Consider the following 19367-nt stretch of genomic DNA (forward strand, 5'->3'; position numbering starts at 1 on the left):
TCCTCTTAGCAAAAAATAAATAATGCATATATGTCAATACAATGAAAAAAAGTAAAGAGTTATAGGTAAACATTCCATAAACCAAAAGTATTAACTTTAAATTGATATTTAGCTAACATCCTGGATTAGTTAGGATCAAATTTGACTCCAAGTAACAGAAAATTAAAATGGAAAATAAATCTTTAAAAATATATAAAATAGATATTTAAAATCAAAAATTTCTTTCTCTTGTGAAAAGACTATAAGTAGGCAATTCAGGTTTGTTATGTCATTTCATTGTCATGGACTTGGTTCCAGTTTCCTCTTTCGTTTTGAGGTATTTGTTTGTGGGTTTTTTTGTTTGTTTGTTTGTTTTGTTTTGCTTTGTTTTGTTTTGTCCTTTACCATGCTTGATCCTCACTCCAAAGGCAATCCTATTCTCTGAAATGGATGCCGGAGGTTCATCCATCAAACCCGTGTTATGCTGAAAATAAAGAGAAAGGAAAAAGCTGAGCACACTCACCACCCCCCAATACTTCAGATCCCTTTGCAAAAGCTGTCAAATCGCATTGATTTGAGAGCTCAGTCACATAACCACAACTAGTTAAAAGGGTGCTAAGAGATGTAATTTTATTCTGCCCAGCTAATGATTAAGCAGTTGATTAATTCTGGAGGAAGTGTAAAATAGATTTCAAGAAAAAATCTGTGGTCTTTGCCAAACAGCACTATTTGGCAATTCAACTGTCAATTTAGGGGCATAAGTTAACAGTTTCACTTAAATAGCTCATCTGGATATAGGTCACTTATTCAAAGACCATGGATGTTTTGTTTAGAACACTTTAGATCAAAATTAGGGCTCATCCTCATTTTGAACATTTCCCTTTCTCAAGTTCTGTCTAGTATTCTCTCTGAAGTGGAATTGGCCGTGCATTGGGAATGGACAGAATTGTAGGTAGGCCAACCTACAATTAGGTTGTATTAGAGCAGAACCAAATTATATCTTGAGAAGAATCTTGGTCCTTGCTACAGGTATTATCAGCCTCCTGGGAGCACTTGAGATTCAAACAACAGGCCATGAGTGATCTCCAAAAGTTACGAGAAGTTTTCAATTGCAAATTCCACCTACAACTCCATTGATTAGAGTCACTACTCTGCATTTATCAGATTATATAAAACTGTCACACATACGGTATAGGTTATAGTAACAATCTAAAAGTCTCTGTTGCTGAAAAAGATTCAAATTAGTTCAACATAAACAATATTTATGGGAGACTTAGAGTCTACTCATTTCTGTCAATTATGTAAGATCTGCTATTGAATTTTCCAGAGCATCAAAGAACTGCACAGGTGAACCAGATCCTATGTGCTGCATATAGTTATTTTCCCCATTTTTTAAAAATATATTTTAGACTGACATGCTCACCCTACTTTGAGACTACAAGCCACCAGGCCTGTGAACCTCATGAAATTTACTGAAAGAACTTTCCTAAGAACATTGTTCCCTGAACCAAATAGTTTCTTCTCTATGGAAACTGATGAAAGAAATTTCCCTGGGGCCTCAGGACCAGGAAGAGCTGTCATTACTGAACAACATATTTGTCTGTTTCTTCTAGACTCTGTGACTGTGTAATTGATCTGTCTTACGCATCTTATAGTCCTCTAATAATCCATGACCCACCCACATATAGCCTGTGCATAGGGTGCCATGACACTTTCTTTTATAAGATAATCCTTCTTGGGGTTAGCTTGTTTTACTGGCTACATATTCCCTTGGATTTTATTTCCATATTATTGTTGATATACTTTTAATATTATGTGCATGTTTTATAAGCAATTTTTAATTATGTTTAGAGCTAACAAGTTACTGTGAATTTAAATAGTATAATGATTTGGAGTCCTGAAAATTTCAGTATTAGGTAGCTGAAAAAAACTTTGTTTTAATTTCTACTGCCACCATGTGGTAAAATATAGAAATGTATCCCTATCTAGAGTCTTTGTGAAAGTGTGAAAGTGCTAGTTGTTCAGTCATGTCCTACTCTTTGCCACCCCACGGACTCTAGCCTTCCAGGCTCCTCTGTCCATGAAATTCCCCAGGCAAGGGTCCTGGCATGGGTATCCATTCACTCCACCAGGGGATCTTCCCAACCCAGGGATCAAACTCAGGTCTCCAGCATTGGCAGGTGAATTCTTTATCATCTGAGCTACCAAGAAAGCCCCATTTATAGACTTTAATGATTGCAAAAACCTTAGCATTTTAAATCAGTTAGTCTTGAGGTTGCAGATACTTCAATATTTTTCTTAGATATAAAAGTATTTTATTGCATAGTTTGCTATAAAGCTAACAATATTGCATAGTTTTTTGTTTGTTTTCTCTATTAAGACATTGCCTACTATGAAACCCATTATCCTAATTCAAAATGTGGTGCTGGAGAGGACTGTTGAGAGATCCCTGACCAGCAAGGAAGTCAAACCAGTAATTCATAAAGGAAATCAAGCCTGACTATTCATTGGAAGGGCTGATGCTAAAGCTGAAGCTCCAACACTTTGGCCACCTGTTGCAAAGAGCCCACTCATTGGAAAAGATCCTGGCTCTGGAAAAGATTGAAGGCAAAAGGAGAGGAGGGCAACTGAGAATGAGATGGTTGAATGGCATCACCAACTCAATGTACATGAGTTTGAGCAAACTCTGGGAGATTGTGAAGGACAGGGAGGCCTGGCATGCTGCAGTTCATGGGGTTACAAAGAGTCAGACACAACTTAACTGAACAGCAAATCCAAATTCAGCCTCTATTTTATACAGCATCATTAAACATTTTCCAACTGTTGTTTTGTTGTGTTGTATTTTGCCTTTAGAATCATTAGTGCTTTGTTGAATTATTCTCCATTTGTGGTTCATGGATATCATTTGGTCTGAGCAGACTTCCTCTATAAACGACCTGATCGATTGACCTATCCCCATTCTTTTCTCTTCCCCACATTCTTACTATATTATCCTTCTGTTTCTATATGTTATTATAAAATGCGATGCTGTTTCTGATGAAAGTAATTGTAAACAACACGACCAGGTAAGAAAACATACCATGTTTATTGCTTGGAAGAATTAATATTGGTAAAATGACCACACTACCCAAAGCACTGCATAATTTCAATGTAATCTCTATAAAGTACCAATGGAAGTTTTTCATGAAAGTAGAACAAATAATTTAAAGTATGAAAACATAAAAGACCTCAAAGAGCCAAGACAGTCGTGACAAAGAGCTGGAGGTATTTATACACCTTGATTTCAGTGAAGTGAAAGTGAAAGTATCAGTCACTCAGTCGTGCCCAGCTCTTTGCAACCACGTGGACTGCATGTAGCCTGCCAGGCTCCTCTGTCCTTGGGATTCTTTAGGCAATAACACTGGAGTGGGTTGCCATTTCCTTCTCCAGGGGACCTTCCCAACCCAGGGATTGAACCCCAGTCTCCTACATCGCAGGCAGATTCTTTACTGTCTGATTCACCATGGAAGCCCTCTTGACTTCAGAATACATTTCAAAGCTATGGTAATCAAAACAATATGATATTGACACAAAAAGAGACACATAGATCAATGGCATAGAATAGAGACCCCAGAATTAAACCCATGGTCAATTAATCTACTACAGAGGAAGCAAGAATATACAATAAAGAAAAGGCAGTCTCTATAATAAGTGGTGCTTGGAAAGCTGGATGAATGTAAAAAAATGGAATTAGAATATTGTCTTACATCATACACAAAAATATAATGGAATAAGACCTAAATATGAGACCAAAAGCTATAAAACTCCTAGAAGAAAAACAGGCTGAACACTCTGACATAAACTGTAGCAATATTTCCTTTGTTTCCTAAGACAATGGAATCTAAAGCAAAAATAAACAGACAGGAACTAATTAAACAAAAGTTTTTGAACAGAACAGGAAACCAGGGATAAAATGAAAAGACAACCTACCCTAAATAGGAACATTTATTTGCAAATGACATGACCCAGTGAGGGGTTAATCAGAATACATAAACAGTTCATACAACTCAGTATCATTAAAATAAACAACCCAATTTACAAAAAGAAAATAGGAAGAAGACCTAAATAAATAGATATTTTCCCCCAAAGACATACAAACTAGCAAGGCAAAAATTTTCAGCTCAGAACACAGTAGTGATCTTTCTCTCCCCCACTACTTTATGCTCAATTTGTTCCTGATGCAAGATAAGTGTTTAATAATTATTTGTTGAACTGATTAATGAATCCTAAAATAATTGAAGTCTCTCCATGGATATTTCAACTCACAGTGCCAATTTGACTCATTAGTCATAAAGAGTCTATCTTCACTATTCACCAGTTCTGCATGTGCTTATTTATCTGTCTGCTAAAATTTATTTTTAATGCTCAAATAAATACTCACAATACTTTCACAGTCATTCAGGGATGTGTGCAGAGTGGTACAAAATACCACCTGCCTCACAAGTTCCCAGATGAGAAAGGTGACTCCCTGCATTTTTATTGCAGTTCTCAAACTGTAAACATATTCTTTCCACCATCTACTTAGGCCAAATTTCCTGTGTATCTGTGCACTTTGATGGTGATGTTGCTGTTTAAAATAGTCCTAAGGCGAAGTGTTGAAGTGTTGTCTGGTGTTCCTAAGCACAGAAAGTGGACATGTCTTATGAAGAAAACATACATGTAGATAAAGTTTTGTTCAAGTGCGCCTTGTAGGATTGTGAGCTGTGAGTTCAGTGTTAATGAATCAACGGTGCAGTAAATCCAGGAAAACAGAAGGAAATTTACTGATTTATAAGTAGAGCCACTCCAGTGTTAAAGTAATATCTACAATGTTATGATGAAGCTACTGAAGAGATGGGGAAAGAGCTAGATTTGTGGATTCATGAGGTGTGACTGGTTTTTGTTTGTTTCCTTTTTTCTTTGTTTTTAAAAGTATAGTGGACAGCACAGTGGTATGGCTGAAAGTCAAAGATATTTACGACAGTGTTACCCAGGACCAAGAAAAGATTAAACACTTCTTGGCTGGTATTTTATAATTAAGAAATATGTATATAATAGGTTACTTTGAAATATATCTATATATATATATAGATATAGATATAGATATAGATATATATGCAGAATCACACATAAAGCTATGTATTTATTAGTTGACAAAAAATGTTCTGACCAAAAGCTCACTGGAACCAAACCCTGCATTTGCCTGAGAAGCAATGGCTCAATTTTCACTAAATCAGCACTTCCTGTAAATTTAACACAACATCATGAATAACAAGAACATGTTTTATGTAATCTCCTAGTCTTGATCTCACTTCAGTCCTGAGGATCAATACTCTTGTTCTTTTTGCTTGACTTTTCTTTTCTCTTCAGGGAAATACTCCCACCACTATCTCTCAGGCATCACTCATATAAGTGCTCCTGGAATTTAAAGGCAACTATGAACCCCTTCTGATTTTGTTAAAATGCAAATTATGATTCATGAAGTCTAAGAAGAGATCCAAGACCCAATATTTATAACAATTTCCAAGATGATAATTCTGCTTCTCATATATGAACCACCCTGAAAAATTAGGATCTATATTCTGCCTTCCTCTTTCTGTTTAGAATACTTGGAGCAACACTTCATCCCAATAGGTCTCTAGAATTAAATAATTAGAATTGTCAGAGGCAAAACTCTGTTTCTCCTCAGGAGCTCAGAGAAATCACTAAGGAACTAGAAAATTGTGAAATTTCTTGGTCAAGTGAGGAGTACTTTAGTCAGAAGAGCATCAAATGTCTCAACTACTACAAAGACAGCAGGAAGGAAAACGATGTTTAAAAGGCTATAAAATTGAAATAAACTTAACACAGAATTTTACTGAGAACATATCACACACAGGTAAGACATTTTGCCAAGGACGCACATAGTAAAATATGTGAACTTTGTTCTCAAGAGCTTAAAAATTAGAAGGGGGAAAGACAACTAGACATTGGCCACAAAGAATCTGAAGTGAGGAGGAGATTTAGCAAAGTCCACTTAAATGTTGCTGGGAACTCAGACGAGACAGAGACAGCTTCCACTGGTGAATCAGGAAAGGCCCTTTGGATGAAGGGGCATCTGAAATAAGCCTGATGACCCACTCACATTTGAATATGTGAGGGATCCTAGGACTGTAATCCATTCAGAATTTAAATTATGAATTTTTAAGTTTCAAACCTAGGTTAGAACAGCAAATCCTGCAAAATTACATTTGTTATTGCTTATATTAACAACTGATCATTCAGCAGAAAAAAGCAGCATCCAAAGAAGTTGTACAAAGAGTGGAAAGGCCGTCATCACCAAGTTCTATTTAGATGTGTCCTGGGTTCCTGGGCTGCTGGGATCTCATTCCAGAGGGAAAAGTGTGTTTGAAGGTTTACAGCAAGTCCTGATGAGAACAGAGATTGAAGTCATTCTACATGAGGTGGAGGTGAGAAATGAGGGGCAAGAAGGAAAGGGGCTGGGAGGAGAATGAGAAGAGAGAGAAACAGGTGGGCAGGCAAGTGGGAACTGGGGGGGAGGCAGGACACAAACAACTCACCAGCTTTTCCTAAGCCAAAATGCAAGACCTGCCAGGAGGACCAGGGTCACTATCACTGCCAAGATGATCCAGCCACTGGAGCTGCGATGATCTGTGGAGGGGGGTGTACACAAGGGTGTCCTCTCAAACCCACCCACTGTCTTGCTGCATTTCCATGCTTTTCCTTTGTTATTCAAATATCTTCCTCAACAATCTCCTCCCTCCTTGTTTCTTCTCTTATCCCTCCTCAGAGTGACTCCATCGAAACTTATCATTTTCTTATACCTGCAGGACTCTCATTTTTAACTCTTGTATTTCTTATTTTTATTCCTTTTGGGTGTGGAGTCCCTAGAATCCCCAATTTTTCACCTGGCTCTCCTGCTCTGCCTGAGGACCACCTATTCCCAGCCCAGCGGGGCCCCAGTTCTTCCTCACCCCAGTAGAGGATGATGTCCTGGTCTCCTAGACTGCTGTGTCTCACCCGGCAGCTCAGGCCAGATGCCTCACTGGCTTCCACATCCAAGGAAACCTGAAGATACCACGTCCCATCAGCGTTAGGTAAGACGTCACTTCTCTGAGTGCCCTGTTGCTCCTGCTCACCCCGCATCCACATCACCCAAATGGGCTTTGGGTAGAAGCCAGAGGCGTGACAAACCAGCATCAGACGGCCAGGGCCAGGGCTGGGGCCAGGGGACAGCCAGGCCTCCGGTCGTACTGCAGAGGACAGGGAAGGTCGTCACATGAGGACTCTAGTACAGACTCAGAGGTTCAGAGCTTCAGGTCAGTTTAGATGGACATACTTTTCCCACTGTTAGCAGTCATCACCCGTTATCCCTTCCCCCACTTGGCTCCTTGTTAGCAAGATGAGAAGGTGTGATTTTAGAACAGAAAATTTGTGGAGGAAGGATGCAGGACTGACCTTGTCTCTGGAGATATGTCTTTCCTGCATCAAGAAGACTCAGGAGGAAACGTGGGCAGGTGTCACTGATCAGCTTGTGTATTATTTCCAGTGTGCCTTGGTATAAATTGAATAGTAAGCAGACAAACTTAGCCGTATCTCCACCAGCTGGAGAGGGTATCCATACATTTTTCTGGAAGCTTAGGAAGTCTGATCCTTGATAACCAACTCGCACAAAGCCTACTGAGGCATCTCTGATGTGCATCTCACAGCCACCTGCCACCTGCAGTTCAAAGGGATCTGGGGAAGAAAAGTTCTAAATTAGAAGAAGGAAGGAGTAAATAAGATAAAATAAAATGAGTTTAATTAAAAGATGATAGAAGCATAAGGGAGGATTTTAGAAAATTTGAGGGAATAGAGCAAAATTTTGTTTGATTGGAGGTTCAGAGATTGGGAACTAGTAGTAGTTGGAGATGCAGAAAGAGATGAATGCCATGAGGGGCCAAGTATTTGAAGAAGGCATTGTAAACTATGCAGGTAAAAAAAATAAGGAAGGACTTAGTGTGAGAGATTTGGGATTATAATAATGTAGGGTGAGTAGAATGCTGTAGGTTACACTGAATATACAGACTGATCGCTAAAGCAATTGGATGGGTGATAAAATCACACTTCAAGAAGTGAATTAAGGAATGAGGAAGATGAGAGTGTCTGGTAAGGCTCAGAATTGATGGAGGCTGCTTATTAGAGAAATAAGAAACTCACTGAGACACACACACATACACACACCATAACTTGCACCATATCCCCAATACCCACTGAGGGAACTGAACTTACATTGAAGCTTCCATTGACTGGCATGGTTGTAAAGTGCCTGGCCAAGTCTAATGAAGAATGTATGAAGTATTTTCTCCACTTCTATCAGCTCCTCATCGCTGAAGTTGCCTTTGGACCAAGGATGCAGGTATATGACTGTGTTGGAGTCGTTTTCCCAGGCATGAGTCTGCAACTCATCCAACCAAGCTGAGCCCAGGTTTTGTGTAAGGAATCGGCTATAAAATGATGAGATCCGAATGATTTGGAAAGTGATTGGCTCCTGGAAGTCTGGGAAAAGAACAAAGAGAATGAGAAGGGGCATTGGGAAGGAGAGAGAGCAGAGAAAGAAAGGTGCCAAAGAGAGGAAACTCAGAATTTAGGGGAAAAGCAAGACACCTCAGCAAACATTTGGCTGCCCCAGGGACCCATACATAATAGATAGCCTTCGAAAGGGCACATGGACCTGGAGTCAGTGATACTGGAATGAAATTAGGCTGATGTTCTCAGTCTCTAGGTTGGGGAAGCCACTCCATACACACATGCATGCCACACATTCACACACACAAGCTCAAACAGGTGGATGTGCCTGCCTGCATGCACGCACACGCACACATGCACACACACATCTTTTTGAACAGAATTCTTACCATTCTTATTGTCACCACATGGGAGAAGAGTCAGGAGCAATGAAATTTGCAGAAACAGCATCTCATTTGCAGATGTTTTTTCTCTCAGAAATGTCAGTCTTTGATTTCTGTTCTAAACAAACCTACCCCACAATGCCTCTATTCTGACTTCCTTCTCCTGCCAACAGACAAAACTTCCCTTTAGTCAACATCTGAAAAAAGAAAAATCTGCTCCTTCCCTAAACCCTGGGCCACCTCCTCAGATACTCATTTCCCTCCTAGTTCTGATTGTCCCCTCTGACTTCCAGCTTCTCTTCCTGTCACCAGATTCTATCCTGTTCACCTTTCTCTAGCCTAACTGCTATGGACCAAGTTTTATATGGCACTGAAAAGTCAATGAATATAAGTCACTTTCCCCCTCATTCATATAATAAAACCGAGAAACTAGATGTCTTCCTAGTGACCTATCTAATGTTCTCATGCCCCTGCTCTTCTCTGACATACAGTCCTTCTTTTGCCTTTTTGAATATCTTCTCAGCTGTTCTCTTCCTCTTTCTTACCCTCACCCCACCTCATTCACATCTCTGACTTCTTATTGGTTGCTTTATTAGCTTTTGCAGAATTCCTTCTGATTGCTTTGAAAGACAGCATAAACTGACACCAATTCTCCATCATTCTTAGGGAAGAATCAAGTATGTAGACAGTAAACAATCAATTGTTGCTAGGGGCTAGGTTGTAGGAGACAAAGAGATGTAGCAGTTGTATTCTTAGGGCAGTGAAACCAAACTAAAATATACTGTCACAGTGGATGCATGTCATTACACATTTGTCCAAACCCATTGAGCATACATCATTGTTTTACTTTGGTGATAATGACATAAATTATGAATTTTGGCTGATAATGATGTGTCAGTGTAGGTTCATCAATTGTAATAAATGTATCAGTCTGATGGGGGTGTTGATGGTTGGGGAGGCAGTGCAGGGGTCAAGGCAGGAGCTATATGGTAGCCTGTGATTTCTACTCAATTTTACTGTGAACCTAAAACTGCTCTACACATTGTTTTAAAAAAAATGTTTTCTGGTATTTAAAGTCAATTAAGTATGTATTTTCAATAGAACATACAGGAAGACCAAAACTTATAAGCAGTACTGTGAGATGAAAAACGATCACACTGTGATAAGGATTCTTGTAGTCTCACGTTTCTAAAGGAGAAGATAGAAATTTAATATTAACTGAACCTCCTCGCTGTACCAGGCTTTGATCAGGGACCTTTGTTATGCACCCTGATTTTTCCAAATAGCTCATTAAGTTTAGTATGCAATAATTGAGGTCCCATATGTTTCTAGATATGATCTCCTCTTAGATTATAACTAAAAGAAATGCTCCGATCTGCTTGCCCCTAGTCAGAAAACTTTAGACTCTCAAAGATAACTAAAGAGTTGAGTCAGTTTCAGAAGTGTTTCTGACCACTTTTAAGCAGTTCAGTCTGTGAGTGATTGCAGGACTTTTGAAGAGACAAAGAACTTCTTCAATGAACTATTTTTCTTATCAATTGAGGAGTCATCTCTTTGATCCTATTAGGTGCTAGATGTGCAAAGATAATGCTGATAGTAATAGAAATCAGCAAAGTTGGGTTTTACACTTATAGCACCTCTTAGCTGCCAGAAGAAAGCATCTCTATTCTCTCAACAACCTTAAAGTGGGTATTATTAACTTTTTCAGTTTTAAAAATGAAGGGAATAGGGGTTTGCTAAACTGAACTGAATTTTACAACTGCTGATTTGTGGAATTGGAATTTAAACCCAAGGTTTTCTGACTGCATATTCTTCTATAGTATTGTCAACACTAAAAATTGCACTTGAGGTTCTAACTTTTCAGTACACTCAGAGTCATGAGACATAAGTAGTATACATGTCTATGGGTATGAGAAAAGCAGAGATGAATGCATAGGCAGGTGATCAGAACTGATTTTTTTTTTTTTTCTTAAGAGGAAATGTTGTTCTTCCTAAAAAGGAAATGATATGTTTTAAATGTTCTGAAAGAGCAAGTAAGTGTGACAATACAGAATACACCCCTCTTCTTTTGGAGGTGAGCTGTCTCTTGGGGCATATAATGATCTTACTCTCCCTTTGCTTTTTTCATACTCAGTAGACCTTTTCCCCTTAAGTACAAGTAAAGAAACTACATTCTTGTTTCTTGATGCTGTTAATCATAAAATTAAATATCCATATTTTATATATATATATATAATATATTTTAAAAATTTTAGTTAGTATTTTCACTGTAAACACTTTTTTCTGCAAGTAGTTTCACCACACAGCAAGTTGTTCATACACCAATTTGGGCTTTAAAGATAAAAAACTGTAATTCACCACAGTCTTCAATAGCATTAATTATCAATTCTTTAGCTAACTTATATACAATAGCTTGTTCTTTAGTGCTGTATTTACCAAATGTATCAAGCAACATTTGAAGTTGGAAGCAAAATAAGAATAAGATTTCTCCTGTTTCAAAAAAATAACCATATGATTCCTGATGAATACAGTTCTTGAAAATGGTGATTATTTTTTGCTATTTTATAGTGGAGAACATAATGCAGACAGAATTTTGGTGTCTGGCACAGAATCTAGCTGAGATAATTTGGTGAAATATTAGGACTGGACATATGATGGAAAATTTAAATAAAATCTAGATATATGCTTCCAACTATGTACACTACATGTATTGATAAGAAGTAGCTGCATCCCTCCTCTGTTTGTTTTACTTCCAGGGAAATTGAAAGTGACTTATGGCAGATTTTTTTTTTTTTTTATATCATAAACAACTTGCATCCAGTATTAGATCCTGAGTCCTTAATATTGACTTTGAGAAAGGAAACATCACTGTTCCCTCTAAGATATACCCTAATACAACTATAAGCATGAAGCTACACCAGTTTGTTTTCAGATATTTTTATATTTTTACTCTTCACAATGAAATATTTTTTACAATTTTATTAATTTTTCATATTTAATTATCTTCTTTTTATCTTTTTCACTATGCCCTTTTCTTATGGCAAAACTGCTTGTGGCAAAGATTCTTCTAGCAAGAATACCTAGAATCTAAAAAATATATACAGCTCAGGAAAGGTGTATAACCCACTTTGGGTCAGAGTTAGTTAGTGGCAGAACCTCGATTAAAGCTCAGGCCTCCTGACTCCTACTCTACATCCACAGGGCCTCCTATGAACATAGGGAATAGATGCCCTTCTGCATGGCTCAAGCAAAACTGCAAAGCTGGTACCTCCCACAGACCTGGGGAAAGGATTCCTAGGAGAACCGTTTTCTAGAGGTGCTTTTTTTGCATCCTGCTCTGCATTCTCATGTTCCCAATTAGTATTAATTGAGGGAGGCATGAAGAAAAAACTGGGGCCTCCCAGAAGCTCCCTGCTCCTCAACTCAGGCAGAGAGAGACCCCTGCAGAGAAAATGATAATCACTGAAGTTTGATAATCACTAAAGCTGAGGTTCTGCTTCATTAAGCAGGCACAGCCTCTCCTGGGAACAGTTCCCTGGACTCACCCTTTGGTTTCCCCAGCTCAACTAAACAGTTTGTTGGACTTCTTGTTAACAAACATGTTAGCGTATTGCTCTGTTCCCCTGGGTTGCTCAGAAGAAAAGTTTTGTGGAAGGATTTCCTTAGCTGCATAGATCTGACTCTCATGCTTCCCTATGGAATATCTTGCTATTCCAGGTCCTTCAAACAAGGAGTTGGGACAGTAATAATTCAGTGGTGAACTAAAGCTCCTCCACTTGAGCAAAGGGAACTGGAAGGATAAGCCTGGGCTAACTAAGGAAATGGAAATTCAGTATCACTGCCTGAGATCTAAGTGAGAAGGAGGAGAAAAATCTGACTTGTTTTAGACACATTGCTCAAATATTTCCAGGCTTATCTTGCACTGTCAGCCCTCTAAGCAGAGGTGTCCATGCAGTCTGGACTCCTCTCCATATACAGAATTCCTACAGACCCCATATCATGGTACAGCTCTTTCTTATTCACTAAGCACTATCACCCTTCAGCAGAAGCTCCCCACTGAGGCAAGACAAGACAGGATACATGTTATTATTCTCTGTTTTCCAAGTAGGAACCTGGTGTTCTAAGAGCCTGCCTAAAGCAGAGACTGACTTCACTGGTTGCAGGATTTCTAGTCCTTACCAGTGGCAGGTGAAATGACATTCAATACTGCTTTATGCTTCAGCCTAATGAGACAAAACATCAGTAATTTATTGGGTTGGCCAAAAAGTTCATTCAATATTTTTCCATAAGATGTTACAGGAAGACCCAAATGAGCATTTTGTTCAACACAACAATTTGATTTGCTTATGTTTACCACCAAAAAATTAGTAGCAATAACAATAATACTATTCATTGAATGTCCACTATAGTGAGCATGTAAATTTACATTTCTGAGGAGACTGAGTGTCCCACTAGCCTGAGATTGCAGCAAAAATGATGGATCTAGTGTTTGTACATAGGTGCAGGGGAGGGAGGGGACATTTTATATAAAGGACTAATATAGGATAGGTAGGGACAATGGGTTCAATAATTAGTATCCATCTAGAATAGTTGGAGAGAAAGGCATACAAGAAGATATAAATGGGAGACATAGTTGGAGATTATAGGCTTAGAAAATGTTAGAATTCACCATTATTCTGATTTTACCTTCATTGAAGTGTGGCTTCTGTATCTACTAAGAGATTCAGTCTGGGACTCTTAAAGTACCCAGTTTCTACGTGAAACAGAGCAGAAACAGAAGATTCATTACTATACCAAGGAATCTCAGACTCCATCCCAATTTCACCTTCTGCTCTGCCCCTCACCATTGGTAGAAGTTTTTAGTTAAGTTACACTGTTATTCAGTCCTTGGTTCCTGGTCCTCAATCCGTATGCTGACTAGTCTTGTTGACTCTTTTGATGAGGGTACTGAATTATAGTATATAGCCTTGCCTATGTTTGATGCAGGTAAGCTGGTATCCTGGAATGAGGAATGCTCTTTCCTTCTTCACATTAGTCCAGCAATTTCTGTATAGCCCTAGCAAGAAGCAGACCCAGCGTTCTTGAAATATCAAAGAAGACACCAAGAAATCATCTCTAATCCTATACTTTCAAACAAACATATAGCATTAGAATATGTTTACCATTCTAGATGGATACTAATTGTTGAACCCATTGTCCCTACCTATCCTATATTAGTCCTTTATATAAAATGTCCCCTTCCCTCCCCCACACCTATGTACAAACACTAGATCCACCGTTTTTGCTGTGATCTCAGGCTAGTGGGATCCTCAGTCTCCTCAGAAATGTAAATTTATATACTCACTATAGTGGGCATTCAATAAATAGCATTATTGCTATTACTACTAATTTGTTGGTGATAAACATATGGTAGATATACAGAATCTGCCGTATATAAAACAAAGTAGAAAACAGGCTGAAACAGAAAGTGGAAATGGGGACACCCAAAGTCCTGGCCACTCCCTGTGCTATGTTTTTTACCCTGTCTCCCCAACAAGTTCCTCTGCTGAGATGACTCAGTTCTGCTTTCTCACTTTTTCACATGAGGGAACTAAGGGTAACAGAGATGACATGAGCTACCAAAGGTGAACAGCTCATCAGGGATGAAGATAAGACTAGAGCTTGCAAACACAAGCCATTCTATGGGTCAGGAATTTTTTTTTTTATAAAAATGTTGCTAATTGTTCTTATGTTAAAATGAAATTAGAAAAGTTCCTGAACATGAATTCAACCACAGATCCACTCTAGTGGGCTGGGTGACCTTGGCAAGACTTCCTCAACCTTCTTCTGTCCTGCCAAATGAGAGTGGGGAGTGAGTAACTAACCACATTCCTTCCTGCTTAGCAAGTTTTGTTGCATGATTGCAACTCTTCTTAAATAAAGCAGAATCTGAACTAGATTCAGATGGAAAAGATCTGAATATCCAGCACAGAGAGGAAAAGGTTTTGGTCCAAATTTCAGTTTTTCTACTTTTTGACTATATGATCCTAGACAAGAAAAGACAGTAACTTCTCTCTGACCTCAAATTTGTCTTTTAAAAAATCTGCAGCAAAAAGTCCTAAAGGTCAGATGAAATAACACATGTTGAATGTTCAACACTTAGTTTAGGCAGAGTCTGAGCAGTTTAGTGGTTAAAACATGGAATTGCTCCCTGTTTGACTGGGAATATTAATTCTAAAACTCTTGCTGTGGGACCTTACCCACCACACTTAACTTCCCAGTGACTCAGTTTCCTAATCTGTACAATAAGGGGAATAATAGAATCTTAAGCACTATATAAATGTTAACTCAGGGCTTCCCTCATAGCTCAGTTGGTAAAGAATCTGCCTGCAATGCAGAAAACCAAGGTTTGATCCCTGGGTCAGGAAGATTGTCTGGAGAAGAAAATGGCAACCCACTGCAATATCTTGCCTGGAGAATTCCATGGACAGAGGATCCTGGAAGGCTACAGTCCATGGGGTTGCAAGAGTCGGACACGACTGAGCCACTAAACCACCACCACCAAACGTTAACTCACTGTCACTTCAAACATTTCTCATATACATTTCTGCAGTGGGAATTTCTTTTCTTGAGAATGCTTAGTTTAACATGCCTCACAAAAAATTCAAGTGAAACATCTCCTTTTGACCTAATTGTGCAAAATCAACTTTGCATGAGGTAAGGAGTGCTCCCAGCTTTCATGAAGTCTACACTATTCCCCTAAATTAAAAATTCAGTACTCACTTCCACTGGCCTGCTAAGTCTACTACTTTTTCTAAGATGAGAAAATATCTTTTGTTGAGGTATACTGGACATAAAATATTATATTAGTTTCAGGTATACATCATAATGGGCTTGCCTGGTGGCTCAGATGGTAAACAATCCACCTGTAATGCGGGAGACCTGGGTTCATTCCCTAGATTGGAAAGATCCTCTGGAGGAGGAGGGCATGGCAACCCACTCCAATATTTTTGCCTGGAGAATCCCTACGGGCAGAGGAGTCTGGGCTACAGTCCACAGGGTTGAACAGATCAGACATGATTAAGCAACTAAGCCTAGCACAGTATATACCATAATGATTTGACCTTTTTGTGTTAAGTGAAATGATCACCAAAATAAGACTAATTACACCCATTAGTATATGAGAAAATATATTTATGTTGTTTAGTCATAAATTCACGTCCTTCAGCTTCAGCATCAGCATCAGTTCTTCCAATGAATATTCAGGGTTGATTTCTTTTAGGATTGACTGGTTTGATCTCCTTGCAGTCCAAAGGACTCTCAAGAGTCTTCTACAGCACCAGTTTGAAAGCATCAATTTTCAGCACTCAGCCTTCTTTATGGACCAGCTCTCACATCTGTACATGACTACTGACAACACCATAGCTTTGAGTATACAAACTTTTGTTTGTAAAGTGATGTCTCTGTTTTTTAATATGCTGCCTAGGTTTGCCATAGCTTTCTTTTCAAGTAGCAAACACCTTTAATTTCATGGCTGCAGCCACTGTCTGCAGTACTTTTGGAACCCAAGAAAGTAAAATCTGTCCCTGCTTCCACTTTTTCCCCTTCTATTTTCATGAAGTGGTGGGATCTGATGTCATGACCTTAGTTTTTTGAATGTTGAGTTTCAGGTCAGCTGTGGGGAAATTAACAAGATGACACCAGTCAGTCTCTCTGGCACCACACTCTCAATGGCATCTAACTTCATTTTCTGTAACCAATGATTTCACATGGTTATATAACAGCTGAGATCACTTATAGCAATGTGCATGCAGGTCAGGAGGTACTCACTTGGCCACGGGCTACTTTTGTTCTGTAAGTATGTATAAGCTTCACCTAGAAAAGCTCTTCCAGATGTTCTTGAACTTCAGGATGTTCAAACTGGATTTAGAAAAGGCAGAGGAAAGAGAGATCAAATTGCCAACATCCATCGGATCATAGAAGAAGCAAGAGAATTCACAAAAACATCTATTTCTACTTCATTGACTATGCTAAAGCCTTTGATTGTGTGGATCACAACAAGATGCGGAAAATTCTTAAAGAGATGGGAATACCAGACCACCTTACCTCCCTCCTGAGAAATTATGCAGGTCAAGAAGCAACAGTTAGAACCGGACATGAAACAACAGACTGGTTCCAAACCAGGAAAGGAGTATATGAAGGCTGTATGTTGTCATCCTGCTTATTTACTTCTATGCAGAGTACATCATGAATAATGCCAGGCTGGATGAAGCACAAGCTGGAATCAAGATTGGCAAGAAAAATATCAATAACCTCAGATATGCAGATGACACACCCTTATGGCAGAAAGCAAAGAGGAACCAAAGAGCCTCTTGATGAAGGTGAAAGAGAAGAATGAAAAGGCTGGCTTAAAATTCAACCTTCAAGAAACTAAGATCATGGCATCTGGTCCCATCACTTCATGGCAAATAGAAGGGGAAGCAGTGACAGACTTGGAAATAGTGACAGACTTTATTTTCTTGAGCTCCAAAATCACTGCAGATGGTGACTGCAGCCATAAAATTAAATGATGCTTGCTCCTTGGAAGAAAAGCTATGAACAATCTAGATGGCATATTAAAAAGCAGAGACATTACTTTGCCAACAAAGCTCTGTATAGTCAAAACTGTGGTTTTTCCAGTAGTCATGTATGGATGTGAGAGTTGGACCATGAAGAAGGCTGAGCCCCGAAGAACTGATGCCCTTGAACTGTGGTGTTGGTGAAGACTTTTGAGAGTCTCTTGGATTGCAAGGAGAATGAACCAGTCAATCCTAAAGGAAACCAATCCTGAATATTCATTGGAAGTATTGATGCTAAAGCTGAAGCTCCAATACTTTGGCCACCTGATGAGAAGAGCCTACTCTTTCAAAAAGAGACTGATGCTGGGAAAGATTGAAAGCAGGAGGAGAAGGGCACCACAGAGGATGAGGTGGTTGGATGGCATCAGTGACTCAGTGGACATGAGTTTGAGCAAACTCTGGGCGATGGTTAAGGACAGGGAAGGCTGGCAAGCTACATTCCATGTGGTTGCAAAGAGTCATATATGACTGAGAGACTGAACAATAAGGAAAAACACTGAAGGTATGTGCTGTGTTATGTTATGTAGCTGCAGCTACAACTGTTGTCCCAGCCAGGAGAGAATAAACATGTTGCAATTCCCATGGCTCCTTTCTTCCAGCCACTTAACTTGCACCTTGCCTACCATGGGTTCAGTGAACTGTGTGCACAGTAGACACATCGAGACAATTGGCACTGTGAACAGGATCAGCAATACACCAGCTTTTTCGCTCTCCTCTTTAACCCTCAGTAAGAGGCCACCTAGTCCTCTTCACTTTCTGCCATTAGTGTGGTATCATCTGCACATCTTACATTGTTGATATTCCTCCTGGCAATCTTGATTCCAGCTTGTGATTCATCCAACCTGGCATTCTGCATGATGTACTCTGCATTTAAGTTAAATAAGCAGGGTACAATATACAGCCTTGATGTACTCCTTTTTCAATTTTGAACCAGTCCTTTCTTCCGTGCCCAGTTCTAATTGTTACTTACTGACCAGCATACCTGTTTCTCATGATACAGGTAAGATCATCTGGTACTCCCATGTCTTTAAGAATTTTCCACGGTTTGTTGTGATCCACATAGTCAAAGGTTCCAGTGTAATCAATGGAGCAGAAGTAGATATTTTTCTGGAACTCCCTTGTTTTTTTCTATGATCGAATGGTTGTTGGTAATTTGATCTCTGGTTCCTCTGTCTCTTTGAAACCCAGCTTGTACATCTGCAAGTTCTTGTTTCATGTACTGCTGAAGCCTAGCTTGAAGGATTTTGAGCATAACCTTGCAAGCAGTGAAATGAGCACAATTGTACAGTAGTTTGAACACTCTTTGGCCTTGCCCTTATTTGGGATTGGGATGGAAACTGACATTTCCCAGTCCTGTGTCCATTGCTGAGTTTTCCAATTTTGCTGACATGTTGAGTGTAGCATTTTAGCAGCAGCATCTTTTAGAATTTTAAATAACTAAAATTTTATTTAATTTCTATGGAATTCCATCACCTCCACTAGTTATGTTCATAGTAATGCTTTCTGAGGACGACTTGACTTCATCCTTCAGGATGTCTGGCTTTAGGTGAGTGACCATTTTGTGATTATCCAGGTCATTAAGGGACTTCCCTCATAGTTCATTTGGTATAGAATCCACCTGCACTGCAAGAAACCCTGTTTCGATTCCTGGGTTGGGAAGATCCACTGGGGAAGGGATAGGCTACCCACTCCAGGATTCTTGGGTTTCCCTTGTGGCTTAGCTTGTAAAGAATCTACCTGCAATGCAGGAGACCTGGGTTCAATCCCTGGGTTGGGAAGATCCCCTGGAGAAGGGAAAGGCTACCCACTCCAGTATTCTGGCCTGGAGAATTCCATGGACTGCATAGTGCATGGGGTTGCAAAGAGTCAGACATGACTGAGT

At 39.3% G+C, this 19367-nt stretch overlaps 1 protein-coding gene across 2 annotated transcripts; it reads right to left on the reverse strand.

The window, feature by feature from the left end:
* Positions 1-210: 210 nt before the first annotated feature.
* Positions 211-9243, reverse strand: LOC136161197 (T-cell surface glycoprotein CD1a-like). Of its 2 annotated transcripts, none has more exons than XM_065925835.1 (6): positions 8895-9243; positions 8269-8535; positions 7456-7734; positions 6972-7250; positions 6558-6648; positions 211-463 (listed from the first exon to the last, which is right to left on the reverse strand). In XM_065925835.1, the coding sequence occupies exons 1-6, from the start codon at positions 8953-8955 to the stop codon at positions 448-450; spliced, it is 993 nt and encodes a 330-aa protein (XP_065781907.1). In that variant the 5' UTR covers positions 8956-9243; the 3' UTR covers positions 211-447. The 2 variants fall into 2 exon arrangements, with proteins under 2 accessions (XP_065781907.1, XP_065781898.1); XM_065925826.1 differs by lacking the exon at positions 211-463 and adding an exon at positions 3067-6404.
* Positions 9244-19367: the final 10124 nt, after the last annotated feature.

Source organism: Muntiacus reevesi, chromosome 1, assembly GCF_963930625.1.
Source record: "Muntiacus reevesi chromosome 1, mMunRee1.1, whole genome shotgun sequence".
Taxonomy (NCBI): Eukaryota; Metazoa; Chordata; class Mammalia; order Artiodactyla; family Cervidae; genus Muntiacus; species Muntiacus reevesi.